Source organism: Stenella coeruleoalba, assembly GCF_951394435.1.
Source record: "Stenella coeruleoalba genome assembly, chromosome: 11".
Classification (NCBI taxonomy): Eukaryota; Metazoa; Chordata; class Mammalia; order Artiodactyla; family Delphinidae; genus Stenella; species Stenella coeruleoalba.
Window position 1 is genome coordinate 40,409,053 of NC_137157.1, and position 24,226 is coordinate 40,433,278.

The 24,226-nt window shown below is 38.5% G+C and overlaps 1 protein-coding gene across 22 annotated transcripts in view; it reads right to left on the reverse strand.

The window, feature by feature from the left end:
• Nucleotides 1–24,226, reverse strand: part of NAV3 (neuron navigator 3) — a 1,262,224-nt gene that overhangs the window by 163,653 nt on the left and 1,074,345 nt on the right. For all 22 annotated transcript variants that reach the window (XR_013830383.1, XM_079936021.1, XM_079936019.1 and 19 more), the window contains 2 exons: nt 21,934–22,960; nt 7,579–7,694 (listed from right to left, as the gene is read on the reverse strand). Coding sequence is in view for 21 of the 22 variants with exons in the window: in XM_079936021.1 (XP_079792147.1) it covers nt 7,579–7,694; nt 21,934–22,960 (1,143 nt within the window). In the remaining variant the exon portion in view is untranslated. The remainder of the gene's footprint in view (nt 1–7,578; nt 7,695–21,933; nt 22,961–24,226) is intronic.

Here is a 24,226-nt window from a genome sequence, read left to right on the forward strand (position 1 = left end):
GCAAAGTTAATTATTCCTTATGCTCAAGCTCAAGGGTATATGTAAAAGGGTATTAGATGGAAGGAAGGGCAATCATTCGTGATAAAAATTTTTGCAATTAAACAAACCTGTGAATTATGAATACTGATTCTCAATTCTTCATTCTTCAAAAATAATCTATGTTTATACAAAATGTGCTTAAATAAAATGAAGGTACAAAGGCTGAATCATAGAAACTGACAATTATCCTTCTAAAAACATCATTTTATAAAGTGTTTTTCAAAAGATCAAGATGCTACCTCACTTTGGATTTTTTCTTCATTTGGAGTTATTGTGATCCAGTAAATCAGCAGATTATAAGACTAGAGTAAATTTGTTAAGGTTATGAAACTTTAATGTGTTTGATATGTATTACACTAAAGGACACAAGCAGCATCCTCTGAAGTCTTACAGATTCACAAAAAATGGAATTCTTACGCTTTAGGCATCAAAAGTTAAACTTGAGCATTATAAGTGAAAGCAATAAAGATGCCCTCTCCTTATACAAGGATACTTGTGTACCAGTCAGCTTAGACCAGTGGTTCTCAAACTTGAATGTTCAGAATCTCTCCGAGGGTTTAATACAACGTAGCCTGCTGGGCCCCAGCCCCAGCTCTACTCATTCAGTTAGTCTGAAAGGGGCTTGAGATGCTGCATCTCTAACACATTCCCAGGTGATATAGATACTGCTAGCTCTCGAACGAACCCCACTTTGAGAACTTCTAGAGTGAGACTAGAGACCAGTGGTTTGCAACTGGGTCCTCCCGAGGGGACATTCAGCAGTATCAGAAGATAGTTTTGATTGTCACAAAGGTGGGTGTGGTGCTTCTGACATCTGAGAGGTAGAAGCCAATGATACTGCTATACACCCTATAATGACAGGAACCCCACTCCCCAAACAAAGAATTATGCAGACTACATGTTGATAGTTCCAAGGTTGAGAAATTCTGGCTTGGACTACATTATATTGTATTTACAAATGATTTAGAAATTTCAGCAGCTTACAGAAACAAAGATGCACTTGGCTCACATTAATGTCCACTCTATGTTGGCTGTGGCTCTGATCCAGGTACCCTTTATACAAAGACCCATATTGAAAGAGCAACTTCAGTCTAGGATAGGTTGATATCATGACAGAGGGAAAAAGAGATAAGAAACCTAAGCTTCTGCTCAAGAATGGCCCATGTCATTTTTCCACTCACATGTCATTGGTCAAATGAAATCACATGGTCCATTCTGATTCATTGGGTAAAAAGTATAACACAGCTGTAGGGGTGAATTTAGGAAGGGACTAAGTCCAGTGGAGACAGCAGCGAGAGGCTGGCTGTTTTGAAGATATAACCCGAACAGAGAAAAGCACCAAAAGGGCATTTTTGCTTGTTTCTTTGTTTAGAGATATTGTCAACTTGTAGTTTTCCCCTGGGAACAACTACATGGGTCCTTAAGTTTACCTTGAACAACAGCAGGGAACCCAGTTATTGCTTCTCTAGAGGCAGTTATCTCTGCTTGCTTTGGGTGTACATTCATACATGGGTGTATTTATACTTACTTGTATTCAATCGTTTATTTATTTACTTATTTTTAATAGATTTATTTATTTATTTATAATAGATTTATTTATTTATTTATTTATTTATTTTTGGCCGTGTTGGGTCTTTGTTGCTGCGCACATGCTTTATCTAGTTGCGGCGAACGGGGGCTACTCTTCATTGCGGTGCACGGGCTTCTCATGGCAGTGGCTTCTCTTGCTGCGGAGCACAGGCTCTAGGCGCGTGGGCTTCAGCAGTTGTGGCTCGCGGGCTCCAGAGAGCATGCTCAGAAATGTATGTTACACAAGGTGGAGGAGGAAGCCTCGGTGTATGAGACAAATACGCCCAATCAACACTGAAAATGTGAATCGCTCTAATTTAGCCAAGACCTCACATAAAGTAGAGCTACTATAATGTTCTGCAAAGGAATGCTTTTGAGCTCTTTAGTAAACATAATTACAAAGTAGCTATTTAAGTAAAAGATCTAAACTGATTTAAAATGACCTGAGCTTGATCATCTTAATCTTTATAAACACCCAAGATAAAGGCAAAATAAGTGATCATTTACACAGGTCTTAAATACCAAATACTTCCCATTATTCAATACAAAGTCTGGGAAGTCAGAAAAAAACACATGTAACCATTAGTTTATCTCTCTGTTCAATTTAAATTCTTACTTCTAAAATGATTTCCTGAATTCATCCAATTATTTAATTACTTTTTTACAAATGACATATTGGCTTCACTGATTCTGATTCAGTCTGGCATCTATCACCATTTTTCAGTGGAATATAAATTCTAGATAAAGGTTAAAAAGTGGATTAAATAAATGTTATACATGTTGGTAGACGGTCTTATGCAAAACAAGGGGCATGTGTGAACCTATGTATTAAAAAAAATCTAAAAACTTTCTGAATGATTCCAGTGGAATGAAAAACAAAGCTCACTTTGCATTTGGCAGGATCTCTTGGCACTTGATGAAAGGGATGGTTTCTGAAGCCAGATTCTTTTTGTCAATGAATGAGAGAATAAAATCCAAGCCAAAGCAGTAAAATCTAAACCATCAGTTCAGCTGGACTTGTAATATTGAGGTCATGGCATGAATCTTAAGGATAGGCTGGAAGCAAGAAGCTCACTCGGTCTTTGTCACAAATTATATAATGCGTATCACCTGACTGTAATAATTAACAGACCCACCATCATCAGATTGGGTAAATATCACAGTTTCCTCCCTAAGAACATGACAAATAATGGGAAATTTGAGAGAGATACATAAAGACTTTGGAGGGATAAAAGGTCTCCAAATTGTAAAAGTCTTGAGTTTTCTCCAGCATATGCCATTTTATTGTGTAACTCATTTCTGATACTTATCTTCACACCACAATTTAACTACGTTTTTAACTTCTGCTACCATTTAATCGTGAAGACACTGTTCTTATAAATTCAAATGAGTTACTGCATAGAGGAAATGTAAAGAGCTAAGCCTCCTAACAAATCTGCTTTTCAATGTGGACTATTCAAGTTTTCTCCTTAACAGTATCATAGATCTTTACCTGTCATGCATCTCACAGGTCATGCAATAGGGATGCTTTTCACATTTGTTTAAGTACAAAAAGGGATTTCCCTGGGTAACACAACAGAAAAGTGCAGGGAAGGAGAGAGACAGAGTCTCTGACGTGGCTTGTTCAGGGGCTCAGACATTTTCTACAAAGACCTTGAGCTAATATTCTTCTGCTTTAGGTTCTGTTTTCTCTACGTTTGTTTCACTCCAGGGTGAAGGTAACTGCCAGCAGCTCCAAGCTTTCTTCTGATTAGCTTCAGGTCTAGTGGAAAAACGGAGTGTCTCTTTCCTAACAGCCAGGAAAAGTTCTGAGACTGATTCTCATTGGTTCTGATTGAACTGAATTGGGTCAGTTGTCCACTCCTGAAAGAGTCACTGTGGTCAACGGGATGGGTTGTTCTGATTGGATCTGCTTGGGTCAATTTCATTTGAACTACGTGAACAGAGATTGATGGGGCTATGGTTCCCCAAAAGAAAATCAAGGGGCTGTTATGAGCAGACGCAGCAATGGATGCTGGTCAGGCAAAACGATACCAGGACATCAAGGTACGTCTACTGTGAAGCCAGTGGTGTTTAATATACAGAGCTTCTAACTTAGTTGAGCCAATGTAACTTTGTATTTTTTAAATTATTTCCAGGCTCCTCCAAATTGTATAGGCTTCAAAAATTCACAAAACCTGGATCTTATCCAGCCAAGACTAACTCCATCAGAGTTCTCTATTATTTAGGCTACTTCACTTGGGGAACAGGACAGATTTACTCCCCACTGAGGTCCCCACAGCAACCTTTAGCAATAAGGCTTCAACAGTAGCACTGGCATTGAAACTGGCATTGAAAATCACTGAGCTACCAAAATCCCAAAAGTACCCATTTTTACAATAAGAAACAGACAAAAATAACAAGTAAAACTTTTTTTCAAATTACTTCCATTGAAGTTGTTTCTTCCTGAAATATTATTTCCTGATTTCTTTACCCATTAGAATTCTCCTATACACACATGTGATCTTCTTTTAGGCCCTGTATAAATCTTTACAGTTAAGTTAGTTGTTCCCATAAATCTAGTAATTCAATTATTTGTGGTGTTAAAGTTTATTTGTCTCTTATTCCTCCATAGGAGAACTCATGTCTTAGTCATGTTTGTTTTCCCAATGCTTGGCATGCTTGGCATTTATAACGTACCTGGCAATGATTACTGAAAAGATGGATGGAAGAATAAAACCGTATCTCACAATAATCCTGAGTTTATTAAGCATCACTACAGTCACCTCACAAAAAAGGGAACTAAGGGACAACGCAAACAACAAAATAATGGCAGTGCAGAGGCCAGGATTAATTTTTTTCTACTTCCTAGAACACTTACCTGCTCATATCTCATGCTGTCTTTGAAGAAATATTCTAAGGGCTAGTCTAAGACGTGGCATTAAATTCAAGTGTGCATGTGGTCTGTGGTTTCCCTAGGAGCCAGAATATAGTAGCAACAAGAGAAATTAGATAGAGAAAGAAAGCTGTGGAAGGGGTCAAGGAAAGTTGTTTTGTTTTATTTTAAATTAAGATTGCAGAGATGGCAGCATCCTGTGGGGCTAAAGAGAGTGGTTTGGTATAGAGGGAGATAAGGTAGAAAAGAAAGTAATCCAAGGAAAAGTGAAGTAAATAGGTATAAAATGCCGTACATGGGTAGATATGGTGGCAGGGGTTTGTGAAATTCTTTTCTCTCTGCTTAAATTTTTTTTAGTGACATCAAGGTCATCAGTTAAGAGAAGGGATGGGAGAAGTGGCACTGTAGCTTTGTAAAGAAGAGATAAGGTATAAAATTGTCATCTAAGAACAATCTCAAGTTCTTAGATGACAAAAAATGAGTAAATGCGCCAGAGAAATACAGAATGATTGCCGGGCAGCATTAACTACTCACTTGAAGTTGGTGGCCATGAATGTAAAGCGAATCACATCAACACGTGATGTGTTTTTCTCCAGGTTCATTCATTGCTGGTATGGACTAGGTGGAGACCTGAATGTTACTAGGTCTGTGGTTTCATCCAATGAGAACAATGAAGTGAAAGAGGTGTAAGGGAGTAAAGGGTATATGTAAAAGTAAAATCACATTCAGTCACTATAGGAATTCATCTGATTAAGGAAGGAAGAAAGGATATGTAGAGTTTGGTGAGGGTAAGTAATGGTGGTGGGATCAATAAATTGCAAATCTTAGTAGGAACAGTGTCAGAGTCAGAGAATGAAAGGAAGGGCATTGAAAGGATAGGAGGATGTCATCAGCAAGAGTGGGATGCATGGAAGTGAGATTATAGAGAAGCTGCAGATTCCGACGGTGCCCAGATGTAGGGTATGAACAGGAGAATAAGTAGCTCAAGGAGGGATTAGAAGGCAAGATCATTAGAAGAAAGGTCAGGGTATGCCAGCTCTGCTCTTGTCACTGGCCTACTTCCCTATGACTGTCATCCTCTCATCACTGGTCCACCAGTATACTCTCATCTACATTTCTCCAATTATGGTACTCAATTTATAGCTTTCTAATCATAAATATCTTTCTTTCATGAAATCTCAAGTTTGCATTGAGAGAAATTTTCGGTACTCCACTATAGACTCATTTTAAACAAATGATCGTAGGAATGACATAATCAGATAAGCCTCATTTCAGCACTTATGTGCTGTTTTCTTTCTTTTATTTCTATCTAAATCATAGATTCAAATCTATGATTCTATATCAATACTTATTGACATAAATTAATATTATACCTTCTAATAAATCCATCAGACTATTGTATTATGTTAAAGTCTAGTTTATTTTTCACTTTCAAATATTCTATTAAAAATCAGAACATTAAATGGAAATTAAGAATGTTTTTTCCAGTTTTACTGAGATATAATTGGCATGTAGCAGTGTATTAGTTTAAGGTGTATAACATAATGACGTGACTTACATAAATGGAAATACTAATTGGATGTATAAAAAATGATTAAATGGTCAAAAGAATAAGAAACTGGAGGAAAAAAGATCAAACATGGGTTACTGATTCAATCAGAGATACTAAGCAATATACTAATTTCAGAAAAACAAGGTTTCTTTGTGAAAATCACATAATTAGAATTCAAAGTGTACTTAAATGCATTTTCTCCTACAGATTTGAGCTCTAGTATTTTGTAGGCATAGTGATACTAATTGAAGACATGCATGAGTAAAGAAATGTGTGAAACGTTCCACACTATGTTTAAATAATATCTAGTCACAATACAGATACATATCATCACTCACCAAGGGGCTCTCGGGAGCCAGGGAAAACCAACACTTTCTCCAAGTGCTTGAAAAATCTACAAGTATCCCTATAGCTATGCCTTGCATTACCATTTCTGCCCTTACCCTGAACTGGCCCACTGTCATCTCCACATGAAAACTCTGAAGCCTATGATACCACTGATGTTAATTCCAGAAGGAACCCTTGGGATGTGGTGCTGTCATTGTTGCCAATATCCATTGATGGATACTGCGGTAACTGCTAATGCTCGCCAAAGTGTTTCAAGTCTGCTTAAGTGAGGAAGTTTCTTAACCTCCAAATTTGTGATATGGCTACGCTCATGAGCTTCAGAGCAATACTTTGAGTTCTAGGAGTACTATAGTAATTTTTAAAATTTAAATAGTTCTTTTCGTTTTTTCCTTAGGAATATACAAGGTCTGAGTCAGAGACTTATTGGACCAAAAGACATACCTCTACTGCCATGCATTCTTATACTTGGAAACACATAAAATGTTCTTAAACTGTCTTTCCCCTTGGAAGCAGTATATCACGTTAAGAGCCTACTTAGTTCCTATATTATACGTTATATAGGTCCATATGGACCTATATATAATAAAATTATACCAGAGGGCTTCCATATGTGCCTAGGCCTATCCGGATCCTAGGAGAAATAGTGGACTAAAGCTGAGAATCTGACAGATTGGGTCTGGAGTATGTATATGTCATTTTTCTTACATTATTTATATATAATGAAATATTTCCATAATTAGATTTTTCCCAGAACACACATTTGGAGTCACTATGTAGAAATGTTCAAAATAACACAGAATTGTAGACAGAGCAGGGTTGGAGGCCTTGGAAATTTTACATTGCCATCTGATCATTAATATTTTTTTAAATCTCTAGATATATTCAAGAACTGCCTTATTAACAATAGAAGATTCTCCAGGTCTTCTCTGATAGTATTCAACTAGGCTGAGGGCAACCATGACTTAAAATCTCAGCCTCTGAGAGCACTACCGTTCTTTACAGAATTCATTACAGAGCAACAGAGACCATTCTAAGCAGAACAGTCAAATACCTAAGCATCTCTGAAGCATGAAATGTACACAGTCCATTTATGCCTAAGGGAAAACAGTATAGCATAAATATGATTTAATAAAAAGACTTATGGAGAGATCATAAAAATTCTGAGTTTGACCTACCCACCAATCAGGTCACTTACCGGATATCTCCTCTAGGCACTGCTTAGCTGTCTTACTGTATGATAAATCCATCTTAGTAGGACTGGTACAGGAATCGGCAGATGGTAAAGAGGTACCTTCATTTTCTGAATGTGCTCTGAAATTAACCAAGAAGACAGAAATACCAATTGCTGTCACCAGCGGCTCATCAAAGTTCTCTAGTACAAGAAGAAATCAATGTATTGAAAGTTTTCTATGAAGGTAAGTGAGCATTTCTTTATGTCTGGGACATTCCAAAGCTGTCTATCTACAGGAGAATTTCCTTACTTTTCATATACAACCCAAGTTGTAGTGAGGTATTAAATCAGATTTCTTAGACTTTTCTAAGTTTGAAAGCTTGTAATTGCCAATAATTGACTGCACTTTTTCTGGGCAAAAGACTAGAAAAGATTCCTTTTTTTTTTGCTGTCTTAGAGGAAGTCTGGCTAAACTGTGTTCTTCTGAGAATGATAAAAGCACCGAAAACACCCCTAAAATTATTTTTTCCATGCACATTCTATAAAATATATCCTAAAATACAAAGTATAAGTAAAATAAATATTGACTTTGCTATGGGGTATAAATGTCACTATGATGTCTTGATTTCAGAAAAATTAAAGTCAATCAAAAACAAATTCTCATTCTGACAACCCCCTTTTATAATACGTTTTATAGTTGTGTATATATGTTCATGGGTATATATTTGTGTGTGTGATTAACATGTAAAGAGTAGGTCTAATCAAATAAAAAGCACTCCACAGAGGGACTGCATACATTTTGATATTCCAATCTTCATGCATTGCTTCTTCCTTTTATGCACAGGCACACGTTTTAAGAGGCACTATCTTTCCTTATGCAGCTTCAAAATCTACATATATTTGGTCAAAAACACCACATCTTTAGAAAGTCCACAGCGTGAACTACAAGAGAAAGAAGGAGACAAGACAATACAGCATTGTACACTGGACTTTGTTCTTTATAGTTATCTCATTTGCTTGGACTCCCATTCCTAGTACTGAGTTTGGACCATGGCAAGTGATCACTAAATATTTCTTACTTTAAAAAAATCTAAAGAGAATATTTATACGTGAAAGAAAAATTCAGTTAATCTTTAAATCAATTTTTGCTTACTATGTTACTTTTATTCTAAATCCTGGTTTTGTTTGAGAGAAAATAAAGTGTAATCATTGATGCCAGAAATATTTTCTATTTATCTAATGGATCTAAAAACTCTGAAATGCTCATTAGGATTTTAATAAATCATGGAAAACTATATGCTGTATGTATGTATGTATGTATATAGGAATTGACATATTAATGCAAGAATTCATACAAAGCTGTGCCTTGACCTCCAGTGGTTTCTGGCAGACATTCCTAGCTTATTGTAACTTAAAACTAAATATAAGGAACACAGCAAGATTCAGAAGAGGACATGCTGTTCGAATGACAGGATATACCATTAAGGCCAGTAAAAATTTCAATGTTGTGAACATCAACAGACGTTTTTAGTCTTCACCTTCCTTGATATCTTGGTAGCATTTAGAATAGCAGACCATTCCTCCCTTCATGAAACTCTCCTTCCTTGGCTTCTACAATAAAAATTTTCCAGTTCGTTCCCCATTCTCTCTGGATGCTACTTTTTTTCTCTTTGTTCTCTTTTACCCAATCATTAAATGTCATGGTTGTCGGTAGTAAAAAAAGAAGGGCAAAAGTTGGGGGTTCCTCAAAGCAATATCCTAAGCTTCTTCCAGTTTGCATTGTACAGTCTCTCCAGACGATCTCAAACATACCCATTGTATTAGTGATTGCCTATCCACATATGAAGTCCAAATTCAAACTCTAACCCAGAACTTTTCTCTGAATTCCAGATGTGAATCATAACTGTCTAATAGACATTACCTCTTGATTATCGCAGAGATAACTCAAACCCATCTTGTACAGAACTGAACTTGTGATATTTTCCCAACAAACCTGGTCCTTGTTCATAGTGCCCCTGGGTGAAACCTTTAGGGAGCCTAAGAGGCTTTGCATGGTCTGATCTCTGTCTGCCTCTCCAGTGTCATCTTGCACTGGACTCCCCTTATCTCTCTCCCTTGTGGTCACAAGAATCTTCTACCCACATCCTATAGCTCCTGGCCTCAACAGGTCCTTTCTACTTGAATATTTTCCTTCCCACGACATCCAATTAAATTTCTCCCTTCAAGTCTCAGCTCAAGTGACTCTTTCTTAAAGAACAATTCCAAATTTTCAGGTGAAGTCCCAAGTTACAAATACTTATTTCTCCCTGTACCTATCTTGAGCACTTCATACTCTCGTAACATGACATTTGTGTAATTATTTGATAAATGTTCATCTTCCAAACTAGAGTCCATTCTCGATGTTTAAGCTCATCATTGCACCCCAATGCCTAGCCACATGTCTAGCAGATATGCTGCACTCTGCAAATATTTGATAACTGAATGTATAAATCTTATCAGTAGTGATCATAAAACAGTGTCATTATTGGGTAAAGCACACAGAAGGAAGCACGGTATAATGGTACATGCTCTGCATTTGGTTGTAAAACTTAGCTCTCTCGCTAAACAGTTATTAACTCATGTGACCTTGCTAAGTGACTTAGCCTCTCTGAACCTCAATTTGCTTATGTGTAAAAGGCAAAGAAAAATATGCTCCTCACAAAATAATTGTGAGCTCAAGTGTTATTATTACCAAAGGCCTGGAAAGGCATTCTCCTGAGGCATGTGGGATTCTGGTCAACGTTATAATGTGGGGAATATATCCGGCTCTCTGGGCTGTTTCTTTTCTTCTCTGGCCCCCAGGGTGTCCTATGTCCCCTGTCTATTGCCCCTCCCCACTCACTTCTAAAGTTCATTATCATCTATTCTTCCACTTGGGCTCTTTTCTTGTGAGCCACTGCACCTCCCTGGCTTATTCCTTAGCCTAATGTCCATGAACGAGGGGAAAAAATTCCTCTGAAGATTTCTAAGGATTGTTACTTGCTGAAGCCATTTAAATGGAGAGTATGTAGTAAGATAGGACACCCCAGGGAAAGCTTACTGGCTGCTTGCCAAGAAGCCTCAGAGAGGCATGGTGCCTGGGTGAACTGGCTGGGAGCCAGGGTTGGCCTACAGTCATACAGGCTCAGAATTCACAGACTGGTTTCTCAGATGCTGAGTCACATAAAGTAGTTCACTGGGATGGCTGTCTAAAGCCCAATGCCAACTGATTTTTACTAGAACAAGACCAGAGCAATTACAGGAACCAGAATACTTGTAGCCATGTTAGTTATAAAGATGCAGAGCATCTCCCTCTAGGAAAATCTCTATGGAGCAAAAGAATATTCAGAATGTGTTCTGGGAGTAGACTTTTTTCTTTGCTGCAAATATACAGATCTTAAAAAATATTTCTCAGTGTGCGGCTATCTTTCTCAGTGTATGAAACCTAGTACTCAATTCCATTGTCTAAGTCCCCACCCTCTGATAAAAAAGTATTCAAACTTTGGTCTTGGAAACCTTTGTTTTACTTTGTTTTTTAATGTGGCAGTGAACATTTCTGGCTGATTTGTTCTTTAACTTCTTTTTTTAGTTTAGGTCACAAGAGAAAATCTTATTTATACCGTATTTTCAAGTTCTTTGGTATATGTTTCACAGTGTTCCCTATCTGAGTTACCTACATTAGAAATGATAGGGCAACAGATTGATCAAGGGAAGGAACATGGTGAAGTTAAACTTCAAATAATTATAAAAAGATCTCAGAAATTATCTTTGGATTGTATTCACATGTAAATGGGTCCAGATCCCCTGCTCTCTATATGTTACAAGACATCGATTTCCCCAGGATTTCTACCTCATTATTTTTTAAAGTGGAATAAGAGTTTAACTCCAGTCTCTAGAGGGACAATCAAAGGTAACTGGTAAAGATTTAACTTTTATATAAATGATCAAAGAAGTTCAGTTTAATCTCTGAAGGCTCTAAGCATGTCCTCTACTTTTGTGCATGCTTCATTCCAGTAAAATAACAGGTTTTGGGGTTGATTCATAAAACAATTTACGAAGACTTCAGAATCAATAGTGTTTTCTAACCAAAAGGTAGATATTGCAGTGGCATCATTCACTGTTCCCATGTAAACCAATACTGCATTCCTCTCATATTGACTGGGAAAAGGAAAAAATGATTCAAAATATTTAGAAGACATCATCCTCTGCAGACTATCTTACTGTGCATTCACAACATGGTCAACATGTTATAAGCACTTACTGAAACTGTAAGATAGGGCATTGCAAAAACACCATTTAATTTATTTAGAGTTCTAATAAGCTAGTGCTAGTGTCTGTTACTAAGAGTCCTAGTAGCCAGAGGTCTAGGTTTCACCAATAATTAACATAAAAGCTAGTTCCTGTTTATGTGCACTTACTATATGCCAAGTACTATGCCCAGTGTTTTATCTAGGGCATATCACTCAAACTTCACAACAATTGTGTTGCTATGGACTGAATATCTGTTTCCTCCCAAAATTCATGTGTTGAAACCTAACCCCCAATGTGATGATGCTAGGAGGTGGCGCCTTTGGGAGGTGATTAGGTCATGAGGATAGAGCCCTCATGCATGGGATTAGTGCCATTACAAAACAGACCCTGGAGAGCTCCCTTGCCCCTCCTGCCATGTGAGGGCACAGTGAAAAGATGGTCATCTATGAACCGGGAAGCAGGAGCTCACCAGATACCAAATCTACTGGCACTTCGATCTTAGACTTTCCAGCCTCCAGGATTATGAGAAATAAATGTTTGTTGCGTCAGCCACCTAGTCTATGGTATTCCTGTTAGAGCAGCTGGAACAGACTAAGACACCTGTAATTTAGGTGCTGTGGATTAACTGAGGCTTCTAGAGATGTAATAATTTGCCCTGTGTAACAAGCTGGGAGATACTTAACCTGTACTTAAATCTGGAAGCTTCTAAATATTGTTTTATTAACCACTACCCTACAATTTAATTCCATTTAATTCCAAATGTCTCTGGACACTGAGCATGTTAATGTATGTGATGTCTCCTTAGCTGACAGATAGCTTAGTCACTAAGTTATTAACAGACAGTATTTGAATGTGACAATACCCAATGGCCTAACCTTAATTTTACTCTTTACTACCTTAAATTTTTACTCCTAAGAAAAGGAAGCTATTATACATGCCATTTAAAGGAATTCAGCAATACACCTAGATACTAGCAATCTTCAGATTTCCAATTTCATAAATAGGGGTGTTGCATATTGGTTTATATTAAAAATATAGCCATGTGAATTCATCTTGATACGGCTATACTAGTCACAAATGTGGACACAAACAAAACTGGTTTGAGTCAGCAACAATAACTAATGGTCTTAGAGTTCCTGCTTTATAAACCCAACCTAAAAGAAAGACAAACAAGTTATCTTTCCCAAACCAGCTCTCTCTTTCTTGGTGGGAAGGAAGACAGGTGACAGCCAGGGCCAAGGCCAGGAATCTGTCAGAGTGAAGAGTAGCCCAGTGTGGATGAGAGATTTGTTAGATTTGTATGCTGGGGGTTGGGGGGCTGAGCAAATAAGAAAACATATTGAGTATAATGGGAGCCAGGTTTCTCAGTTGACAAAGGAAGGTGCAAGTATGGAAAGGAGAAAGCAAGAATAAACTCTGTGTGTTGATTTGGAATTGGAGGCACTGTGAATTTACGGTTATATACCCATCTCTCTCTCTCTCTCTCTCTCATAGATAGCTCGTTGATATTGAGATAAATATGTGTGTAGGGACTTCCCTGGTGGCGCAGTGGTTAAGAATCCGCCTGCCAATGCAGGCTGGATGGGATCAAGCCCTGATCCGGGAAGATCCCACATGCCACGGAGCAACTAAGCCCGTGCGCCACAACTACTGAGCCTGCGCTCTAGAGTCCGCGAGCCACAGCTACTGAGCCCGCGTGCTGCAACTACTGAAGCCCGTGTGCCTACAGCCCGTGCTCCACAACAAGAGAAGCCACCGCAATGAGAAGCCCGCGCACTGCAATGAAGAGTAGTCCCCACTCTACGCAACTAGAGAAAGCCCGCGCGCAGCAATGATGACCCAACGCAGCCAAAAATAAATTAATAAATTAATTTTTAAAAAAGGAAATAGGTTTGCAAAAATATGTGTGTGTCTGTATGAGTGTGTGTGTGTGTGTGTGTACCTACATATATTTTACTATTTTAGGAAAGCTAGGAGCAGTGAGATCTGGTTCCTAAATATTACTCTTCACAAAAGAAATCAGGGCACCTTAGATAAAAAGCTGAAGCCAAGGCAGTGAGAGAACAAGGTGAGCCTAGATTACCTTGAGCCAAAAAGAAACAAAGTTCTCAAAGAATAATGGGGCAGAAGCCAGCTTGAAGGGCATCCCAGCAACCAAATCTGGGAAATTCTAAACATCAAAATAAATAGTCATATTGATGGATTATAATCCACTGAAGACAGTAGGAATCCATTAGTCCACAAAATTCAAAGAGGGCGAGAGGGAAAGAGCACAGGAGAAGGAAAAGGAGGAGGGGGGAGGGGCAAGGAGAAGGAGGGAGGGGGGAGGAGAAAAATAAGAAAGGGACATCATTTTCTTAAAGTTGAATGGCAAGGCATAAATGCAGAAGGAATAATGGAATTAGCAATCACATGACATCCATTGGAGTAAACTATTAATTTAGGCAAGAAACATCAATGGATGCTAAAACCTATGGGTGAAAGCAGACCCACTGTGGCAAACATCATCCCAATCAAGCAATCAAATTCAACACCACCAGAAAGGGGAATATCAATAATGTTGATACCTGGTAGAAAGGCAATGGAAAAGCACAGTATCATTTCTGTGACATTATATATATATAAATATATATACACTTATATACATATATCTGCAATCACGAGAAAATATCAGACAAACCCACATTAAGAAACAGTCTATAAAATGCTTGCCTTCAACATATCAATGTCACGGAAGTCAAGGAAAGATTAAAGCACTGTTCCAGATCGAGGGATGTTAGGAAGACATGACGACTGGGTACAACGTTCATCCTGAATCGCTAAAAGTGCTATCTCTGGGACAATTTGTGAAACTTGAAAAAGGTCTCTGGGTGCTCTGAGTTAAATGTATATGGGAGTTCTTTGTACAATTCTTGCAAATTTTCTGTAACGTTAACAGCTTTTCCAAGAGAAGATAAAATACAGAAAAAAGAAACAGTTGTGGTTTGGTTGGGCAATCTGGCGCTGAACCTCGTAAGCTAAATACAGAAAGGGCACTTTATCAAGCTTCTCTGTGGGGAGAATGCCAACTCATAGCAGTCTTCTACACAACAGACCCTCTTCCAGCATTGGCTCTGCATTCCAGCTTAAAAATACTGCTGTGTGAGGGAGCTTAAACTGCTACCCAATGCACAGATATACATCCAACCCAGCAAAAGACAAGTTTGCAAGACAAGCATTCAGTAAGCTTTAGTTTGTGCTGATAACCAATTATGCCCAGTTCACATAAAACCACAATTGCAGTATAATCTGTAATAATAGCTGCAGGGCTTACAAAAGCTTTATCTGCAAGACGGTTCTATGCTCCACGTTTCAAAATTCATAGACTCACAGATCCGCCTACTGAATCTACTGGTTCAACAAATAAGCCAAACTTAAAACCATGTGAGTAAGCATTTTCAAAACTAATGTTTTGTATTCTTTGCCTTTCAGAATATAATATATTCAAGGGCCAATTTTCCATGTCACTTTCTAGGTGAATCTGAAATCTCACAAAAACTGTTACAACAATCTTTCCTGAGAACCCTTGATGCTGTTATATAAGACACATCATATTATACCAATTATATATATACATATACATATGAGTAACAAAAGGAAACCTCTAAATTCAGACTTTCTTGACCTAATTTTACAAATCAAGTGTGTACAGAGGGTTTCTGCTTATATTTAATTAATGGGTCTAAGAAGCACAATGATTTTCTTCTCTGTTTAACAATGTTTTGCCTTATCTAAAGGTTGGGTTCCTTTTTTTCCTTCTGTGAACTGTCCTCACCCTGATTCTCTCCCTTTGCCTTTAGATGTTTGCGTTATGTCCAATGCACTGATTTCTTGACATTTACTACAAATGGTCAGAAAATAACAAAGAGCATGTAGACCTCAAACTAGCAAGTTATGAATCTGGTTAGTAGCTATTTTGAAATTTATTGGGGGCTGTTAAAAATACTGAGGTTTAGAGAAAATGTGCACGTCTTTCTTTCCTCCTTGACTCAGGAATCACTTCACAACTTTACTTCACATATCTCTGAAGCACAAGAAGCCACTTTCTCTGATTCCAACAACTAGCGGTCATTTTCCATGTTTTGAAGTCTCAGTATACCAAATCTGGTTCACTGCTTGGGGGGTTTACACTTCCTGCTTCATTCTGTAGTCATGTTTCAGTCAGTCTCTTGCCTACTACATTGTGGACCATGGAAGGGAAATAACATATGGGATGTGTGATGTTTCACTCTAACCCTGATGCCTTACACGGTAAATGTATTTAGTAGGTAGTCGAAAGAGGAAAAGAATAAGTGAATGAAGGTCCCGAAGAGAAGATATGGTTTCATTCTATAAACATTTTAAAGCCATTTATATTTCAACTAAACCCTACCATTTATAGGAATAAAAGACTTCTGAATTTTTCTTATTCCACTGTACATTTTTGGTAGTGTTTCTATTCTTCTATAGCAGATGAGTCTAACCCATGATGATGGTGTTTCATTCAACAATTTTTAGTTGGTTCCTATTGTAGGTAGGCTCTGTCCTGGGCAATTACGCTACTAAATAAAAAAAGACAAGATGCTTGTTTTTCAATGAGCTTATGTTATAGTCGGAGGTGGCTGAAATCACACTTGTTAATAAGTAAACAAAAACCCAGTGGATGGTGATAACCTCTATGAATAAAATACAAGGGGACAATGGCGTATAATTCTGGCAAAAGGCATTGTGAGTGTTCCTTCAGACTAGATGGTTGGAAACGGCTTGTGTGAAGAAGTAGCATGTAAGCAGAATTCTGATGAGAAGAAGGAGGCTGCTTTTTTTTTTTTGTGGTACGTGGGCCTCTCACTGTTGTGGCCTCTCCTGCTGCGGAGCACAGGCTCCGGACGCGCAGGCTCAGCGGCCATGGCTCACGGGCCCAGCCGCTCCGCGGCATGTGGGATCCTCCCGGACCAGGGCACGAACCCGTGTCCCCTGCATCGGCAGGCTGACTCTCAACCACTGCGTCACCTGGGAAGTCCCAGGAGGCTGCTTTGATCCAGAAGAGAGTCCTTATACACAGAGAGAATATCTATGACAAAGTCCCCAAAGCAGGACAGGTTAGTTTGTTAAGAAACAGAATGAAGGCAGGGAGGCAGTGAGCGTAGTTTAAGGGCTAGAGAGAGGTCCGGATTATGTAGGAACTTGTAGGGCTTGGTAAGATGCTTAGGTTTTACTTTTCAAGTGTAATGTAAAGCCAGTAGATGGTCTCATGAATTTAAATGACATACACTTTATACTTTTAAAAGATTAGAGCCCCTGCTGTGTGAAGGATACTACCAGAAAGGATCAAAAGTGAATGCTGGAAGACTCGTTGGAAACTAGGTGAAAATTGGTGGTGCCCTGATCACGGGAAGGCAGGGTGGAAATGGAAAGAAATGCCCAACTGAGGGTATGTTTTGCAGCAAGAGCCAACAGGACTAGCTGAAAATAAGATGTGTTGGGAGGGAGTGAGCGAAGAGAAGAACAAAGTATGGATTCATTCCAAATTTTCTTCCCAGTCTCCCATTCAAGTAATCATGAATTCTAACCTCTAGTCTTTAGCAGTTTTAGTTACTAGCATTTTGCATAGCACTTCGTAATTTGCCTGTTATTTTTTCCAACATGCTTGGATTGTAAAATTGTAGAATGTCATATTTGGATGATGCCATAACATTCCTCCTTCCACCTGACAAATTCTAACTCATCCTTTAAGTCTCATCTCTTCTCTTACCTCTTCTGTAATGCATACACTGACTCCACCCTCATGTAAGATTCAGGAAAACTCTTCTACCTTATTTGTTGCATACACTTCCATGACAACAGTGATGTTTTAAGTTCTTGATTAAATTCTTTTCATTATCACCAATAAAACTGAGTTCCCAGAGAGCAGATAATTTTTTTTTTTACTCTTTGTAATTCTTATTACATAGTATTTGCAGAATGAGTGATGAGTACATAAAAGAAAAAAGATATTTGGTGAATTCCCTTAACTTAAACTATGGCAACTGGTCACTGTATCGCTTCTTAACAATCTCCGGTAGCCACCGCAGCACTTAAAAAAGGCAGGCTAATCCATTCACACAGGGCTACTGATTGGGAACTTCTTATAGTGAGTTAAAATCTTCTTAAAGTTTTCACCTTTGATTTTAGTTATATCCACTCATTAAATGGATAAAGATATGCCCAATTCAAAACTACTTTTATCACATAGTAGTGATAAATGAGTTATAAAAACTTAATATAGAATATCCTTGCACTGTGCAGGAAGTAGGACTAAAATGAAATTCATTAACTTCCAGAACTCAACATTACATTTATAGGACTTTGAACATTCAATTTGCAAGAAGGAGTATTATGAAGCATATAATAAGGTCCCAGAAGGAATAATTAATAACCAGCATGACCTAGAAGTGGGCTGAGAACCGGGGAAAAATATCACCATCACCCATGGATCTTCCCATTATATAGAGGTTATTTAATTTTCTTTAAATATCAAATGTATGTATGTTTATACATATACATACATATATATGTATTTTAAAGTTATTCTACTTAAAAGCAATTATTTCCCAATATAAATGAATTCTGATTGCGATATCTGCAAATCTGCTATTGACATTTTCCCAGCCAGAATTTTCCTAGTAACAATACCTCTTATTTCTACACATACAGCAAGAACTGCTAAGCAAAGGAGGGCACACTACAGACTCAGGCATATATGGATTCAAAGGCAAACTCCTGCCAGGCCTGTGACTGTAAAAGATTATCATTATTCTGCCTTGAAATCGCTGCTTCTTCATCTCTGTAAAATGGGGTAACATTCCCTTGTCATGGGTTGATGACACAGTTTAAATGAAAAAATTAACATAAATTTTGTAATACAGACTTGTACTAAGCAAGCACTCTACAAAAACCATTATAAAATAGTAAATTATTACTATTATTGTATCAAATGATTAGCACCTCCAGAAAAGTCTGCCAGGGATTTTGCAAGAGAAATTCTTAAATGGTGTTGGAGTAGTCAGAGTGGAAAGGACATCAGGGGTCACATAAGCCAAATGACATGACTCTACGATATCTCTTTCACTGACAGTTAAGAAACTTGAATATTGACTACTCAACCTTAAGAGCATTTATATTATCATTTATAAAATTATTCTGAATTTATAAAAGACTCCAAGCAGCCTTTTCCTCATATGTAGACTATGATGTGACATTTCTTATTAGATGGTTTTATTTATTTTCAACTACTTTATATTATTGATAATAAAACAAATAATTACTGACATTTATAAGCAATTTATTCTGAATCTGGCTCTGTGCTAAAGACTTTACAATCTTGATTGCCTTATTTAATCTTTAAAACAACCAAATTTGGTAGATATTCTTCTACCACACTTTACAGAATTAGAAACTGAAGTCTGGGGAAGGTCATTTACTGTGTGGCAGGTACTGTTCTGAACCCTGTATAAATATCAACTCATTTAATCTTCAAAACAGCCTTATGAGGAAGCTTCTATTATTATCATCTCCATTTTACAGATTATAAAAATTGAGTCTCAAGTCTTTAAATGCATTACACAAAGTCACATGACTAATAAATGGTGTCATCACGATTCCAACCCAGGCAACCTGGCTCTTGGGGCCATTGTCTCAATAATACAAGGTGCAGTTTCGGAACCATGGTAGAGCAAACGGACTCTACAGCCTGTAGTCCTAGCTACTCGGCTATATTACCTCACTTTTATAATCTCCGTTTTAAACAGGGCAAAAAGAAACTCAAAGAGGCTGGAGAATTTGGCAGTCGCATGGTTGATTCACACTTTAACCTCTAAACTGTGCTGCTTCCTCTTTCAGATAGCAAAGGTTACACTGCCAAATGAAAATCACTAAATCTGTACCCACTGGATATGTTATTGAAAACAACCAAAGAAGTTTGCTGCTACTTATAGAAAGAAGCTTGCTAAACTGGTGGATATATTCTTTTTGCTTAGATTTATACTTCCCTGTGAAATTCATCCATGGTGATTTGAAATGACAGATGTTCTTACAGGATACATTTGAGAGTGACAAGTGTGCTGAGTATGACATATTTTAAAGTTTATAATTTTTTCTTATATTTTTGAAACGTGGATTATGATTTTGACATGTGAAATTCTCCTTTGTCAGATAGGGTCTCTGGAGCTAGAAGGATCTGCAGACTCCCATTGTAATACAGGTGGGACAGGCACGACCTAGAGCAGTCTCCCTCAGCCATTGGTCGGCCTCGCACTGGGCCCCTCCCCCAAGCGACCGACCGTTAGTGAGCAACTGTCAATGAGCAACTGTTAGTGGTCCCTCTCAGCCATTGGGTGGCACCGCAGTGGGCCCCTCCCACAAGCGAGCGACCGTTAGTGAGCAACTATCAATGAGCAACTGACGGTTTGTGGTCCCACTCAGCCATTGGCTGGCACCACAGTGGGCCCCTCCCCCAAGCGAGCGACCGTTAGTGAGCAACTGTCAATGAGCAACTGACTGTTAGTGGTCACACTCAGCAATTGGCTGGCACTGCAGTGGGCCCCTCCCCCTCCCCCTTCTCTGTAGAAAAAGAGCCCAGAGAATGCGGACTGAGGGAAAATGTTTTTTTGCGACTAGGGTGCCATCTTCTCGGTCTGCTGGCTTTCTGATTAAAGTCGTTATTCCTTGCCCCAACAACTCATCTCCCGATTTATTGGCCTGCCATGTGGCAAGCAGAGCAAGCTTGGGCTCGGTAACACCATGTGATGCAGATACAAAGGTTTTAAATGAATTTTTGCTATTAAAGTCAGAATAGCAGCCTTAAATGAGGTAGCTATTTGAGGTAGGCCTGAAATTCAATAATTATACATTTGTGTGGATGAGTATATAAAGCCCCAGAAAAAAATCACTTAAAGCACTTAGGTTTTTCACTGAGGGAAAACAAATCATTATAATTATTTTCTTTACTTAAAAACTCACATATTTAATAAATTTAATAAAATTTGAAACTATATAATCTTGACCTTTTCCTATTTGCAGCAGATCCTACATCCTGTTTTTCCTGTTGATGAACTGTACACCTGCCAAAGTCGCAGGCATTATTCCTCCCTAGCCACCTCTTCACTGAAAGGACAGTGGATAAAAACGGAGACACAGCAGCACTAACATAGTCCTAATCGAGTAAAACTTACCACAAGACAATAGGCAAAATGTGTTTACACTACAACTGTTTAGTAGGATATATATTTTAAAATATAGCATGTGCTATATATTTTAATAAATGAAAAATAATATAAATATATAACAAGAAAGTTAATAAAGTTAAATATAATAATTATATAGATTAGTATTTTTGCCTGGAAACAACAGGCCTAGCTGTGGAAATTAATATAAATTTTATGCTGGGAAAGCAACGCCTTATAAACAACAGTTAACAAACATGTACAATGTGCCACAGTATACAATAAGCATCTTATATGCATTTTGCCTGTTATTCTTCCCAACTCTACAAGGTAGATACTGTTATTTCTATTTGACGGCTGAAAATGAGACTAAGAGATGTTAAATTCTTTGTCCAAAGGCATATAGCTGGTAAGTGGCAGAGCTGGGCATTAAGTCTATATCTGCCTGAACCCAGAGCATGCCCCCTTAACCATTATGGTTTACGTTTTCTCATGGGTGAAAACAAAAATATCTCTAAACTCTATAAAAATGAGAATTATTTTAAAAGACTAATAATAGAAATAATAGTAGTAAAAGTAATAGACACGGGGAAAAGTCATGACATCTGGGTTCTATTTTGCCTTTGACGGCAAGTAGGTTAACTTTCAAAGGCCTCGGTTCTTGAGTGGGGGGGGAGGGGAGGGGGGAGGGGAAGGAGATGAGGACTAATAGATTGGAGGATATGGGAGGCTTTCTTTTAAAAATTTTAATTCTAGGCCTCTCTCTCCAGAATGAAATACTGTTCCAAAATGACTATGTGAAATAGGACTCCCCAACCTTCCTTATTATGTATACTCTGAGTATGCAGACCTGTCAGTGTTTACAGCTGTGGACCAACGGAGCTCGCCTTACCTATAAATGAATGGAGCCACGGTGGCAGTATTTGGGTGGCTGTGTTGCTGCTGCTGAGGGAGCTGGACAGCACCATTTCCCACGCTCTGCCCACTGCCTTGCGCCGCTGACCCCGCACAGGAACCCGCCAGAGAGGCGTGGCTAGCTTCCCTTCCTTCCAAAGGAGCAGGGCAGTTGGATGTGCTTGCTTTCTCAGTCGTTACGGGCTTAGGGAAGGACTGGGAAGGGCTTCCCTTGGTAGTCCTGAACTTTTCAGACTCTTTGCTTGTTGAGCTTCCCGGTGAAACAGTTTGCTTTGCTGTTGGCACCTTTGAGCCCGGTTTTGGAATCCCACTGGAAGAGGGGATTAAGCTTTCCTTCTTGGCTGCTGTCGTCTTGCTGCCCTTTGGGATGAAGCTTGCAATTTTAGAGGTCTTTTTTGGAGCCGTCTCCGCCACCTGATCTTTCTCGTCCTTGACTGGTTTTTCAGTGCAAACTTTATTTCTGTCCCTGTTCTTTTCCTCTTTTTCCTTTGGCTGTAGCAAAGACTTTTTATTGCTGAGATTTTTGCTTCCAGCTTTTGGAGGGGCTAATTTCGGTGACACTTTGGGGCTGCTATTTGTTGAGCCGCCACTATTCAGACCGCTGTTAAAGCCTTCCATTTCACCAGATTCAGAAAAGGCATCGTCCTCCTTCCCACCATCACTGGGTCCTGAACTGGGAGGCTGCAGGGGGCGTAAAGCAGTCCGGGCATTGACCAGCTTGAACTTCTCAAGCATGGATTTCTGTCCCGAGGGAGCTGCTCTGCCCCCGTCCGAGGCAGGGGGCTTCAGTCTGTCTGCAGATGGTGTGGGAGAGGTGCCTGGGCTCGACTGCTTCACGGTCAGCATGGTGGAGGTGGCGCTGTGCTTGGCATTCATGGACTTGCTGCGCCACGGCTTGCTAGCGCTCGGGGACGGGATGGCCGAGGCCGGGGGCTGCCCAGCGGCGCCGGGGGGCTGCGTGCTGCCACTCACACCTGAAGATGGTTGAGGTCCTTTGGAGGAATCTGGACGTGGTTAAGAAGAAACATTTTAAAAAGGCTGGTTAGTTTTTGATCACTTATGTCACACCACTGAGTATTTCTAACTGTAGGCACAAGGAAGTTTCTTTCCTCTGAACTGGAAACGGACATGCTATGTGGCATCAATCACTTCTGTAATGTGGTGGTTTTTGTACCAGATATCAAACATTCAGTGTCTGAAGGACAGTGATGTTGGGGAAAAAAAAAACCACAACACTTTTTTCCCCTTCTAAAATTATTCATAGCCAAACGAATTTTGCTGGTCACAGAGGTCTATAGATGAATAAAACACTATCCCTCCCCTAAGCAATTCTCTGTATTCTTCCAGCTACTACTGTAGCTCATAGCAGTGAATGGATATTCCACCTTGCCTTATAAGAATAATGAATACTGAGAGATTGCTTTAACCTACAGGGAGCCTAGCTTATTCTTATCTGATTAAATATGCTTTTGAATCATAATTTAGCTTTTTGTTAATATTCTTTTTATTTGTACAAAATAAATATTGAAAGGGATGTTTACATGGGTCAGATAATCTACTAAGAAATATATAAAATATGTAATACAAATATTTAATACTAAAAAATGTGTAATACATAATATGTATAATCCTTATAACAGCCCTACAAGGTATGTATTGATATTTTACAAATAATTCTTACAAATAATAATTTTATAAATAATTTAAAAAAATTCTACATAACTTGTCCGAAATCATCCAGCCTGGACCTGAACGGATTTCAAAGCCTGTGCTCTTAACTAGCACACCTGCAGGTTCCTGTAGGGATCTGAACAAACTTTAAATTCTAATAAAAAAATCAAGCTACTTTTTGGGGGCTATAAGAAAATAAGGCCAATTATCATATAAGTACTTATAATGCACTAGTGTTTACTTACTTTCCACGTAGAAATCTCATTATGATATGAATTTCTATACGACTGTTATAGCACTGATTAATGCTTGATTACAAGTCTTATTTTTAAGCATGAAAGACTAAACCAAAAAGAGATTTTATAACAATGCATAGAATAAAAAAAAAATTGAGCTTGGAGTTAAGAGATCTCAGTATAAATGTTGACACTGGAGAACTATATAATTCTGGTCATGTCATTTACCTTAAATTTCATCTACCATAAGTACCTCCCTCTTCCCTCCTCTTTTTCTTTTTCTTCTGAGAAATGGAGAAAAAAATGGATAAATGATTAAATTAGATATTTATGTAAAAGAGGCAACGTTGATACTGTTAACAT